This window comes from Camelina sativa, chromosome 15 (genome assembly GCF_000633955.1).
Source record: "Camelina sativa cultivar DH55 chromosome 15, Cs, whole genome shotgun sequence".
NCBI lineage: Eukaryota > Viridiplantae > Streptophyta > Magnoliopsida > Brassicales > Brassicaceae > Camelina > Camelina sativa.
The window spans coordinates 19,902,505-19,917,205 of NC_025699.1; the positions used below are offsets into that span (position 1 = coordinate 19,902,505).

The window sequence follows — 14,701 nt, forward strand, 5'->3', positions numbered from 1 at the left end:
TGCAAATGCTCCATCTTCTACTCCTTATAGTTTCTAAGTAGATATTACAGGATACCTTAAGCAATCATGAGGGACCTAAATTTGCGAAACTGACTACGCTCAAGTGATAGCGACAGGAAATTAGTGATGATGAAACTATTATGGAAAGAGAATAAAAGTGGAATTAGTGATGATGAAACTATTAGGAGAAGTGGGGTATTGACGGCAAATTGATAGCTCTGTTAAATTTGGATTTACGAGAGATATGATTAATGTTAATTAGTGGTGGTTAATTTGATAGGGGCGTTTTGGTTTGGATTAGACTTCTCTTTTCGTCTCTCCATGCAAATAGTTACTAGTACATATACAATCCACATATGTGTAGACTATGTACATGTTCTTATATACGTACATTACACATAACAATGATCATGATGACTGTGTATAATTAATAGCCACTAACTGAATGAGGTTTGCTCAGTTAAGATTAGAAGATGTAACGTATGGTTAAAAACTTAATTATAGATCATAGCCAAGCTTTTTTTATTCTTCTATATTATCAATGACGTAACAAAAAAAAGGTTTTTATATTCCATTTCCACAAAAGAAACAATCCAAAAGCCAAAGAGATTTTGAGTCCTTAATTAGAGTGTCTGAGAAACCGTTTGGAAGAAGAGTTAGTAGCAAAACCTCTGCTTCTACTCTTTCGATGTCTTGGAATTGTAACTTTCTCAAGAAGAGACAAGACCTCAGGCATCGATGGTCTAACTTTAACCTCTCCAATACATTGTAAAGCCAAGAAAGACATCATAAACGCTGCTTTCTGAGGGTATTGACCCACAAGCTTCGTGTCCATTATCCTAAACACTTTTCGCTTGTCTCGCAAGTAAGGTGTCGCCCATTCCACCAAGACTCATATCAGCACTTGTATTTTGAAGTTTTGAATAAACTCTGAGGAATCTCACCGGTGAGATTATTTGAGTCGAGCAGACTGCAAAAGTAGTTCAAGCAACAGCATTTAAGACACTCAGGAATGTTCTCGATAAGGGTTTAAAAGAAAACACGTAGAACAACCACTCACATATTTATCAGTTTTGATAGGCCCGTAAGTGAATTTGGGATAGTCCCGTTTAAGTTATTCCTACTCAGGGTCCTGCTTGGTCAAACATAGAAACAAAGACATGATCTTTGCTATTCTTTGTTCCAAAGATGTTACACAAGTTTCAAGAAATCTGAGTGAGTAGAGTCACTTACAAGAACTGGAGATTCTTGAGATTACCGAGAGTGGATGGTATGTGACCGGTTAACTGATTATCCTCCAAATCCAAGCTGGTCAAGCTAGACAGATTTCCAATGGATTCTGGTATTCCACCCATAATTCTATTTCCTTTTAATGTACTACGACCCCAAAACAAAAACAATGAATCCCTCAATATAACTAAACAATGACGAAAAGAAAAGACTTAAGTAGGGGCTTACAGAGTCTTGAGGGTTGTCAAGATTCCTATCCCTGAAGACAAGGTTCCGGACGAGAAGTTCATGTAAGACAGTGTACTGCAAAATCACAACAATATAGCAAAATTTATATTCACTCAACCCCAAAATCACTAAATTTAGCTTAGTGTTATTAAAACTTACACAGAAGAAACATGTTTCTTGTCCTCACAAATAACTTGAGACCAAGTACAAGGATCAACTTGATTCTGGTTCCAATCACTTAGCTGTTCAGGGGATGCACGTAACGAGCTCCTCAACGCAAACAGCGCATTCCCTGAAAAAACGAAAAGGAGTTTAACAAATAGCTGTACTTTGACAAAACGTAGAAAGTACTAAAGAAAATTCTGAAAGAGACAAACAAAAGGAGGGAGAAATGAAATGACCTTGAGCATCTGGTGAGACAGGTGACCATAAAGATGTAAACAACTCCAAGGCAGTAGTAATAAAAGCCAGAGCCATTTATTCTAAAGAGCTAGCAAATTTCAAAATGTTGGATTCTAAGAACTTGTAGCAACTACAAGAAACGTTTGAACAATAAAAATTACAACATAACTTTGAGCTTAGTAGATCATAGAGTGGATCTATCTACTACGGGAAATCCAAAATTCTATAGTAAAAGCAAAACAAAACAAAAATAAAAAATCAAGGAGACTAAAGTCTACGGGAGAATCCACAAGAACTGTTGGGAGAATCCACAAGAAAATCTTCAGAGCAAGACCCGGGAGAAAACCCTGTAAGAATGACTTGATGAAATCCCTGCAACAAAAAAAAACAAGGAGATGGCGTCAACGGCCTAACATACCAATCAATTTTAGGGCTTTTCTTAACCAGCCCGCAACACTTTCAACCTGGAATCCCTAATCTTTCGATTTTCCCTAATTCCAATCTCAAACCAAACATTTATAAAACGAGAGAAGGACAAAAGTAACGGTACCACAGCAATGACGGAAACAATCCCATAAAGAACAGCGAGGATATGAAAGATACGATCTTGCCACACCGGAGATTCATTCACATCCGACCACCAATTCGTAGCCTCCTTGAGATTAAGCGCTACGATTGCTGCCGCCGAAGAAGACGACAAAATCCCCGACGAAGATGACATCATTTCTAAGCCGCCGCTTCTCATCTCCGGCGGATTCCTTGTAAATTGAGAACTCCACGATTAGAGAATCGATCGAACTGAGTATTGAATGCACATAGACAAAATCAGATCCAAAATCGAGTTTACAAGGAACGGAAAATAAAGAAACAAACCTAAGGCAAAGAAGAAGGTCAAGATGGCGGAGATAAGGGTACCCAAAACAGTAGAGACAATTGTCTAGCACGTCTCTAAGAAGACAATCCTAATAGCTACCAAATCCCTAAAATTGACCTAAATTGAAAAAAGAGAGAGCAAAATCGGTCACATGCTTCTTCACCGTCGGAGGAAGCCGGCTTTACGGTGAAAAGATGAATTATGAATTTTGAAAAAATATCAGAGGCGAAAGCAAAAAAAATATCTAACTTAATTGGGCTTATCTCACAAGCGTCTTTAAGAAGACATAGTTTTATGCGTAAACGATTGTCTGGCTCTGATAATTTTCTTCTCCCTCGGGACAGTAATCTCCAACAAGAATATGGTGTTTCTTTTGTTTGGATATCATGATTTAGTCGAAGAAGATGAATCAAAGTAGAAAGAATCAATCTCAGCTAAATGGCATAAACCGTAATAAAACACACAATCCTGGTTTAGAAGTAATAATCAAACTTTTATGTGTTATTATAGTAAGACAGAAATCTCAACGTGTTAGTGTAGTAATAAACCTACTTTTATGCAATATTCTAGGTAATTTCCTTTTAGAAATTCAATGCAATTAATTATGATAATGAATAATTTATTAAATTTATAATCGGTGATGCTAGATGATAATGTTCTCCTAACCAATGGTGATGGATGCTCGGAAATTATCGAGGACCCAAAGAGTGAAGAATTTGCAGACTACATGTAAGTCAGAGTCTTACTTTGGATCATCTTTCGATTATATATTTAAAATATGTGGATATATCTAACTATATTCAAATATGTAGGTACAATTACATTGATCATGGTGAGTCAAGAATCAAAGATTTGGATGATACCGACTATAGGTTCGATATGGACCTAAGGTAATAAACAAATCTAACTTTATTTGTTTAATGATTAATTGATATGAACAATACTGATTGAAATTTATCCTTCTGCAAAATACAGTGATGCACTTGACTCCTATATTCATCTTGCTGTTGAGGACTCCTTTGAGAAGCATCAAAATCTTTATTGAGAACTATGTTCAGATCCGATCTTCGATATTCTGTATTTTTAGTGTTTACTGATAAACACATTTGTTAATTGGTATTTGAAGATTTGTTGAGATTTTATAAGTTAATTAAAATAACTTTTTTCCGGATTATTTATAAAATTACGTTAATTGCAAATGATAACATAAAGAGATTTGTGTAATTTTAAAATTTAAAGTCCATTATTATAATTTACAAAATAACGTTTATGTTAAAGATCGACATATGATAATTTACAACTGCTTGATGAATTTCATTAAATATGTNGAAATTATCGAGGACCCAAAGAGTGAAGAATTTGCAGACTACATGTAAGTCAGAGTCTTACTTTGGATCATCTTTCGATTATATATTTAAAATATGTGGATATATCTAACTATATTCAAATATGTAGGTACAATTACATTGATCATGGTGAGTCAAGAATCAAAGATTTGGATGATACCGACTATAGGTTCGATATGGACCTAAGGTAATAAACAAATCTAACTTTATTTGTTTAATGATTAATTGATATGAACAATACTGATTGAAATTTATCCTTCTGCAAAATACAGTGATGCACTTGACTCCTATATTCATCTTGCTGTTGAGGACTCCTTTGAGAAGCATCAAAATCTTTATTGAGAACTATGTTCAGATCCGATCTTCGATATTCTGTATTTTTAGTGTTTACTGATAAACACATTTGTTAATTGGTATTTGAAGATTTGTTGAGATTTTATAAGTTAATTAAAATAACTTTTTTCCGGATTATTTATAAAATTACGTTAATTGCAAATGATAACATAAAGAGATTTGTGTAATTTTAAAATTTAAAGTCCATTATTATAATTTACAAAATAACGTTTATGTTAAAGATCGACATATGATAATTTACAACTGCTTGATGAATTTCATTAAATATGTAGGAGTAAAAATATGTTAAATTTACTTTTTGAATAATGATATTAAGCATATCGAGAATATTCATAAATTATATGTTTACATTCCTCATCATTATCGTCTTAAAAAAATAAAGTAAGAAAATATTCTAAAAAAAAAAAAAATCAAGTCGGTTGTATAACATCTCTATAAATATTGATCCGCTAATGTGTTTAAGAGTTGTATGCACAACTCAATATGACTTCTAAAAAGATGAACGTTCGTCCTTTTGTTCAGTTAGGCAATCTCAAGTAAATCTTGATAGCGTCAAAACAAAAGGGAAGGATAATGTCAAATTGAGCTTCGATTTGCAAGATTTAACATATGAAACCTTAGTAAATATTTTTTAAAATTAAAATTAATTTAAAATATCATATCTAATTTTATATTCTTATTTCATGCATTCGTAATATAGTGGAACCCGGATAAATTGCACGGTGTGGGGTGATCTTGCAAAGGACTTTGATACACAAATAAAAGAACATCAAGATACTGTTGTCGTTTGTGTAATACAATTTGCATGCTTGAAGGAATGGAAAGGTAATATCTGATTTTCGGATGAAATCTTATAGCTTATGATTGTCAAATCTAACTTTTCCAATTAAATCCATGTTACAGGGAATTATAGTATTTCCAATGCGTTCAACTCTACCGACATTCTGATTAATTCAGTTATGCCTGAAGTAGACGCGTTTCGAAAGAAGTAAGTATATATATATATATATATATATATATCCCTTTTATATTATTCCAAGAGTCATGCTATATTCGTATACATATTCTTATTATTAGCATAACTTTACAGGTTATCCACTGATGCTGTTGATTTAATACAACTTGATGATGATCCAAGCCCTCAGAAACCAAAAGTGACATTATATGAGGAGTTTTTCATTATGAACGAAAAAAGTACTATGGACCAAATCGTTTATTCACTTGAGGTAACGTTTCTAAAGAAAAATTGATATCGTGAAACTTAAATTGTTTATGAATTATCTATGGGGGAACGAATGTTTGATTTATTCTTTACACACGCGAACATGTGTGACAATCGCGACAATTTATTCTGTTGAATTGTTGCCTAAATGGTATTATATTGCCTGTAAAGTTTGCAATAAGAAGGTGCAGCCGTATCTACCATAATCTCAAACTGGAAAAGATTTACTTTATAGTTGTGGAGTTTGTGATGCTGATGTTACGGATGTTGATTACAAGTAAGTTTCACTTAGTCTGTTTAAATGTTTTTAAGATTTGTGATTTGGAACTATACACACATTTTAAGTGATGCCAAACTGTTTAAAAGGTATAAACTCATACTTCATGTTGGGTACGGAAGTTCTCAAAAGATTAAGCTGCTCTTCTTTGACGGTCTTGCCCAACTATTTATTGGAAAAAAGGCAGAAGAACTGGCTTTCGAAAAACCTAAAGTAAGTATAGTATCATTTGAAGTCCTTTTGGTTTTAAAATATATAAACAAGTATTGAATCAAGCGTTCACCTTTGGTCAGGATGATACTGCAGCTATTCCTGAAAGTCTCTCTGTCTTAGTAAGGAAGACTATGCTGTTTAAAATTTCGGTTACAATCGAGAATTTAAAAAGCGACAAGTATGCTTATGCTGTCGAAAAGTTTTAAGAAAAGGATGACATGGTTGTGCAATTTGGCAAGGTACTAAAGTAAAAAAAAAAAAAATCAAATACCCATAATACCATTATGAATTCTATATCTTTTAAATCTCAATGTATATAATTTCTATTGATCAAGGGAGAGTAGCACATTCGACCAAGAGTGTCCGTACAACCGACCGTACGGACGTCCGTACAAGTATGTTGTGAATGGGCTACGATCCAACAAGAATGATGAGACAAAGTGGCCTTATGGGATTCGAGTTCAGTAGAAAGAAGGATCTAGAAGAGGCAGCTCACAAAATATCTCAAGTGGTTAGTGGAAGAGTCACATGTGATGGTTAAGAGAAGTCAAACCTAGGACCAGTCGCTTTCACTATTCCCTCGACCGAGAGAAGCTTCCTTTATGTCCCTTTCTTCATTAATTCTCCCCTAACGGCTAGATGCCGATTGTATGGCTATAATAAGCCTTGTTCACACATTTGTAAACAACTAATCTAAGACAATATATTTTTCTCTCATTCTTCTATGTCTCTCATCCGATTCTCTCACTCTTGTTCTAGTTCTTATTCCGAAATTCTTACATGGTATCAGAGCTAGGTTGTTGATTCTTGACAATCTAACTCTTCTATTCTTCTTATTCTTCAATCCTTCTCACTCGATTCTCATTATTCTTGTTATTATTCTCCGGGTAAAGACTTTATCCAACGGTCAATAACACTCTAGCATGGAAAACTCAAAACCACTTGTGTTACCGACCGTCCTCAAGGGAGGAAACTACCTTTTGTGGTCAAGAACCACCAAAACCGCACTGTGTGGTCGCGGACTATGGAGCCATATCGAAGGTGGTAAGGCTCCAAGAAAAACCACCAAGGAAGATGGAAAAGAAACCATCAAAGAAGATGAAGAGGAGGCTAGACTCGAAGAAGAAGCCAAATGGTTCCAAGAAGATCAGACCGTCCTCTCCATCCTCCAAAACTCTCTTGAAGCCCCAATACTCGAGGCGTACTCATATTGTGAGACAGCAAGCGAGCTATGGGAGACTCTTAAGAATGTCTTCGGCAACATCTCCAATCTAACTCGTGTCTTTGAAGTCAAGAAAGCAATAAATGACTTGAATCAAGAAGACATGGAGTTTAACAAGCACTTTGGCAAGTTTAGATCTCTTTGGGCCGAGTTCGAGATGCTTAGGCCAAACACGATGGATCCGGCTGTACTCAACGAACGGAGGGAACAAGACAAAGTGTTCACCCTTCTCCTAACTCTTAATCCGACGTTCAATGATCTCATCAAGCATATCTTGAGGTCGGACAAACTTCTCAGCCTTGACGACGTTTTTTCTCAAATTCAAAAGGAACAAGGTTCTCTAAGCCTCTTTAGTGGAAAGGGGGAGCTTGTCACGGTGAACAAAGGAGCTTTCAAGCCAGAAGACCGGAGAGCTAAGGGAGGGTGTGAACATTGTAAGAGGAAGAACCACACCAAAGAGAAATGCTGGTTTATTCATCCTCACCTCCATCCGAATCACAACAACAATCGTCCGAGAGCAAATCACACTCACACCAAGGAGGAACAATGTCAAGCCGGTTCATCAAAAGGTGGAGAAGAGAGTGTTTCAGGAGACTATGTGAAGAAGTCGGACCTAGAAGCCTTCTTCAAGTCCTTGGCTCTCAAGGAGTCAAGTGGTAAAACTTTCTTCACCCTAAAGCCTAATAACTCTCTAGTAGTAGATTCGGGTGCTTCTCACCACATGATTAGTAACTCGAATCTCCTAAACAAAATTGAACCGGCTAGAGGTAGTGTTATAATTGCTAATGGTGATAAAATACCAATTCAAGAAGTTGGGAACTTAAAATTGTTTAACGAAGAGTCTAAGGCTTTTTACATGCCTAAGTTCACTTCTAATCTCTTGCCGGTTAAAAGAGCCACTAATGATCTTAATTGCTTTTCTATATTTGGGCCTAATGATGTTTACTTTCAGGATATTGAGTCTGGAAAATTGATTGGTAAAGGTGGAACCAAAGATGACCTTTATGTTCTTGAAGATATTTCACTAAGCTCACCTAAATCTTTTTCTCTTAGTGCTCATCTTGGAGTTTCTTTTAATGTTATGTGGCATGCTAGACTAGGTCATCCTCATTCTAGAGCACTTGAATTGATGATTCCTAATGTTTCTTTTGATCATTCTAGTTGTGAAGCTTGTATCCTTGGCAAACATTGTAAAACCGTATTTTCTAAGTCAACTACCTTCTATGAAAAATGCTTTGACTTAGTTCATTCTGATGTTTGGACCTCCCCTTGTGTTTCTAGGGATAACAACAAGTATTTTGTGACCTTCATAGATGAAAAATCAAAATATACTTGGGTTACTTTACTTCCCTCTAAGGATAGAGTGATTGATGCCTTCACAAACTTTCAAAATTATGTTACTAACCAATTTAATGCTAAGATTAAAGTGTTTAGAACAGATAATGGAGGTGAATATACTAGCAATCGATTCAAAGAACATCTAGCAAAGCATGGCATTATACATCAAACAAGCACCCCATATACTCCTCAACAAAACAGAGTCGCTGAAAGGAAGAACCGACTTTTGATGGAAGTGGCGAGATCAATGATGTTTCACACCAATGTTCCTAAGAGATATTGGGGAGATGCGGTGATGACAGCATGTTATCTCATCAACCAAATTCCAACAAAAATTTTAGATGATCAGTCACCTTTTGAGGTATTAAATCAATTTAAACCATCCATTAGTCATCTAAAAGTTTTTGGGTGTGTTTGTTTTGTTTTAGTACCCGGAGAGCTCAGAAACAAACTTGAAGCCAAGAGCATCAAGTGCATTTTCCTTGGCTATTCGATAACTCAAAAGGGATGCAAATGTTTTGATCCTATCAACAAGCGCACTTGGGTCTCTCGTGATGTCAAGTTCCTTGAAGAACAAGGATACTTTGATAAGAAAGATTGGGAGGACTTAAAAGACCTTGCAACACCAAATGATCAGTCGGCAAGCCTCCGGTTCCTTCTAGATCACCTTGGAGCATCATCAACTCCAAATCAAACTATGTCCCAGGATACTACACCTGACTCAACTTGCGAGCCTACTTCGATCTTACCTCAACCGCAGACGACTGCTCCAACTGATGCGTCACATGATACGACGGTTCTTGAGCTGGAAGGAGAGAACAGCATGATCGAAGAAGAAGCAGTACTGGTAGAATCACCACTTCTCTCGACCAATCACACCGGTCCGCCTCCACAACCGAGACGTAGTGCACGACTCAAATCGCAAGAGAAACCTCTCTCGACTGACCACACCGATATGCATACACAACCGAGACGGAGCGCCCGACTCAAGTCGCAAGACAAATGGGTCTACTATAACAATGAAGCCATTGCTCATCCAATTCAAGCAGTCTGCTCTCTTGCTCTTCTCCCAACCGATCATCAAGCTTTCCTTGGAAAAATAGATGAGCACCATATACCACAAACGTATGAAGAAGCTAAGGAGAGTAAAGTATGGTTGGATGCAGTTGATGATGAAGTGGGAGCCATGAACCGTAACAATACATGGGACAAAGCTGACCTTCCTCCGGGCAAGAAAGCTGTGAGCTCCAAGTGGATATTCACAATCAAGTTCTTGAGTAATGGAGACATAGAACGGTACAAAGCTAGACTGGTAGCAAGGGGCTTCACTCAAACCTATGGAGAAGACTATAAGGACACTTTCGCGCCTGTAGCTAAGCTCTCCCCTGTAAGGGTTGTTCTCTCTCTAGCTACGAACCTGTCTTGGGATTTATGGCAGATGGATGTCAAAAACGCTTTCTTACAAGGAGAATTAGAGGAAGAAGTGTATATGACACCACCTCCGGGTCTTGAAGATGTGAACAAACCTGGAAAGGTTTTGCACTTAAGGAAAGCTATATATGGACTAAAACAGTCACCAAGAGCTTGGTACCACAAGCTTAGCACAACTTTGAAAGATCATGGGTTCAAGAGATCACACTCANGGTAATGTATCACGGCAATCCAAGTTTAGCCATCTCACTCGGCTAAACTTGAGGGAGAGTATTGATCAAGGGAGAGTAGCACATTCGACCAAGGGTGTCTGTACAACCGACCGTACGGACGTCCGTACAAGTATGTAGTGAATGGGCTACANACAGGAGACAATCAAGAAGGTATTAAAGAGGTTAAGGCTCATTTAAATTCAGTATTTGATATAAAAGACCTTGGAGAATNGATGAGACAAAGTGGCCTTATGGGATTCGAGTTCAGTAGAAAGAAGGATTAAGAAGAGGCATCTCAGAAAATATCTCAAGTGGTCGGNGAAGTCTATCGATCTCCGGAAGGCTTATTCCTTTCACAAAGAAAATATACTCTTGATTTACTTTGTGAGACAAGGAAACTAGGAGCAAATTCTGTGGACACACCACTTCCCGATGGTTACCAACCTGAGCGAAAGGATCCTCCTTATGACAATCCTTCTCGCTATCGCCGACTTGTAGGTAAGCTAATCTATTTAACACTTACTAGACCTGATATTTGCTATGCTGTGAATCAGGTAAACCAATACATGAAGAATCCTACAACATATCATTGGAGCCTATTGGAGAGGATTCTAAATTATCTCAAAGGGAGCCCTGGACAAGGCATTTGGATGGGAAAGAACTCAAACACTGACCTTGTGGGTTATTTCGATGCTGATTGGGGTGGTGATAAGACAGATAGGAAGTCAATAACCCGCTATTGCACATTCATAGGGGGTAATCTTGTGACTTGGAAGTAAAAAAAGCAAAAGGTGGTGTCAATGTCAAGCGCCGAATCAGAGTATAGGGCAATGAGGAAGCTTACAACCGAGCTTACATGGCTCAAGGGTCTTCTTGAAGAACTAGGCTTCAACGTGAACACGCCTATCCCTATGCACTGCGAAAATCAAGCCGCCATTCATATTGCAACAAACTCAGTCTTCCATGAAAGGACCAAGAACATCGAATTGGATTGCCACAAAGTTCGTGAGAAGATTGAAGAAGGAGTCACACTTCCATATTACACACCTAGCAAGGATCAACTAGCAGATATCTTTACCAAGGCCGCAAGTCACCAAGTTTGTGCTCACATCCACAACAAACTTGGACTTGTGGACTTGACACACCCTTGATCTCAAGTCCTCTAGCCGTGATCATTACACTCTTTTTCCCACAATATGTTTTTGTCCCATGCGGTTTTGTATATTGAGGTTTTTAACGAGGTAATGTATCACGGCAATCCAAGTTTAGCCATCTCACTCGGCTAAACTTGAGGGAGAGTATTGATCAAGGGAGAGTAGCACATTCGACCAAGGGTGTCTGTACAACCGACCGTACGGACGTCCGTACAAGTATGTAGTGAATGGGCTACAATCCAACAAGAATGATGAGACAAAGTGGCCTTATGGGATTCGAGTTCAGTAGAAAGAAGGATTAAGAAGAGGCATCTCAGAAAATATCTCAAGTGGTCGGTCAAGTGGTTAGTGGAAGAGTCACATGTGATGGTTAAGAGAAGTCAAACCTAGGACCAGTCGCTTTCACTATTCCCTCAACCGAGAGAAGCTTCCTTTATGTCCCTTTCTTCATTAATTCTCCCCTAACGGCTAGATGCCGATTGTATGGCTATAATAAGCCTTGTTCACACATTTGTAAACAACTAATCTAAGACAATATATTTTTCTCTCATTCTTCTATGTCTCTCATCCGATTCTCTCACTCTTGTTCTAGTTCTTATTCCGCAATTCTTACAATTTCAATGTAAGAACTCTATGGAAGGAATAAACTTTCAAATAATTCTTCGGATGTCGACGATCATATNCAAGTCACCAAGTTTGTGCTCACATCCACAACAAACTTGGACTTGTGGACTTGACACACCCTTGATCTCAAGTCCTCTAGCCGTGATCATTACACTCTTTTTCCCACAATATGTTTTTGTCCCATGCGGTTTTGTATATTGAGGTTTTTAACGAGGTAATGTATCACGGCAATCCAAGTTTAGCCATCTCACTCGGCTAAACTTGAGGGAGAGTATTGATCAAGGGAGAGTAGCACATTCGACCAAGGGTGTCTGTACAACCGACCGTACGGACGTCCGTACAAGTATGTAGTGAATGGGCTACAATCCAACAAGAATGATGAGACAAAGTGGCCTTATGGGATTCGAGTTCAGTAGAAAGAAGGATTAAGAAGAGGCATCTCAGAAAATATCTCAAGTGGTCGGTCAAGTGGTTAGTGGAAGAGTCACATGTGATGGTTAAGAGAAGTCAAACCTAGGACCAGTCGCTTTCACTATTCCCTCAACCGAGAGAAGCTTCCTTTATGTCCCTTTCTTCATTAATTCTCCCCTAACGGCTAGATGCCGATTGTATGGCTATAATAAGCCTTGTTCACACATTTGTAAACAACTAATCTAAGACAATATATTTTTCTCTCATTCTTCTATGTCTCTCATCCGATTCTCTCACTCTTGTTCTAGTTCTTATTCCGCAATTCTTACAATTTCAATGTAAGAACTCTATGGAAGGAATAAACTTTCAAATAATTCTTCGGATGTCGACGATCATATGTTGCAAATCGCACCAGCTGAAATGAGTTTGACTTTATCTAAGAGAGAACATACAGAAAGCAATGTTAGATCGAACGGGGGTCATAGCATGAAGACAAGGAAAAAAATCAAAACTGAATCCCGAGATTGAACAAGTTACATCACTTCAAAACATGATATTGGGTTTAATTTTATTTTGGAATTTTTCTTGGTTTAATTTTTGAAATAAAATTTTAAATTATGTAGACAATTACTAACGCTTCAAAACATCTTAACGTTTTGGTATTGGTAAAAATTTATTTCAGTTATTTACTATAATTATGTTTAAAATAAACAAATATTATAATTATATATATAATGTGGCATAAATAAAAAAAACATACTATATAATCGTTTGGAAATAATGATAGTTAGAATATCTCTAAACCCCAAAGTAAAACTTTTTTGAAATAAATCAAAATTCCAGAAATAATGATAATACGTTAAAAATAAAAGGTCAAATTTAATAATCTGAATATTCAATATGAGAAATTAAGAAAATGATCATTAACGAATATGTTAACAAATTTTATTATATTAAAAACTTAAAGGTATTCCTGAATATTGTGCTTATTCAATACGCAACTTTAGGAAATATAATATTATCAAATGTGAAAATTTATCTTCTACATGTTATATATATATAAGTCTTATTATTTTACCATGTCAACTAGAAAAAAAAAATGAACAAATTCTTGAGTTCTTGCTGTTTGACGTAAAAGGTAAAGCAAAAATCAAGCTTTTACATTATTATGTATTATTGTAAATTTACATTCACATTTTTCAAATGTATATATGTAGAATCATAGTGAAACGTTCATCTGGAGTTTGTCGATCCACCAAGAAAAGTGTAGAAGCTGATGAAGATGCACTTTGTTCGCAACTTCAACCAGAACAATTTGTTTTCTTTTGTGAGGATAGCATTCCGGAACCAATTAAAAAAATACAGAAAAAGCAGTAAAGAATCAAGTTCTTCTGAAGATAGCTCATTGGCGCATCTTAACGTTAAAAAATTCATTGTTGACGGTGAAGATAGTATATTGAAATCAACGAATAAGAAATCTCGATTTCAAACTTGGATGGAATACAATACCATGACTATCAATGAGTCAATTAACACATATGATAAGGGTGTTACTGGATTTTTCTGGTGTGAGAAGAACAAGATATGGACGCAAAGATCTAACATGAAAAAGGATTGACTTTCGAAAGACGTTTTTGAATTTAAATATTTAATAATAATATCTATTTTTATTTATAATTATTATCATGATGTTATTATAATTCGTTTTGATTTTTTAAGGGATATTAGTTTTGATAATACAATGAAATTACCTTGTTAATAATAATTATGATATGACAATCCAGCGGAAAGTTCGATAATAATATAATGTTACTAATGGAAAAAATATATATAAGTTGAGATATTTTTTTGTTATAACAATAATGATATATAAATTAGAACATAATTTTAAAAAAACTAATGGTTCGATAATGATCAGATAATGATATTAAAGATTATGGAAATATAACAAAAAAATATATTGATAAAGACCAAGAAAGTAAATCTCAAAAAATACGTATTAGAGATCCCCATACATAATTAGAAAGATAAATAACATATTTTAGAAAAATATTTCAAAAAAGTTAAGAGGATATATATAAACATATGTCAATATTCGTATATATCAATAATTAGTACATTTTAGTTTACAAAATATATACGACACCGTCTTCTTATATAAAC

The 14,701-nt window shown here is 36.0% G+C and overlaps 1 protein-coding gene across 1 annotated transcript; it reads right to left on the reverse strand.

Annotated features, from left to right (window-relative positions):
• LOC104747239 (probable LRR receptor-like serine/threonine-protein kinase At5g65240) lies at positions 916 to 3,156 on the reverse strand (the record flags this gene model as incomplete). The annotated part of the gene is given in 9 exon segments (XM_019237125.1): positions 916 to 970; positions 1,061 to 1,132; positions 1,234 to 1,377; positions 1,459 to 1,533; positions 1,618 to 1,750; positions 1,860 to 2,232; positions 2,411 to 2,618; positions 2,734 to 2,851; positions 2,984 to 3,156. Coding segments are annotated over 6 exon segments (555 nt in total), but the record flags the coding sequence as incomplete, so codon positions are not given.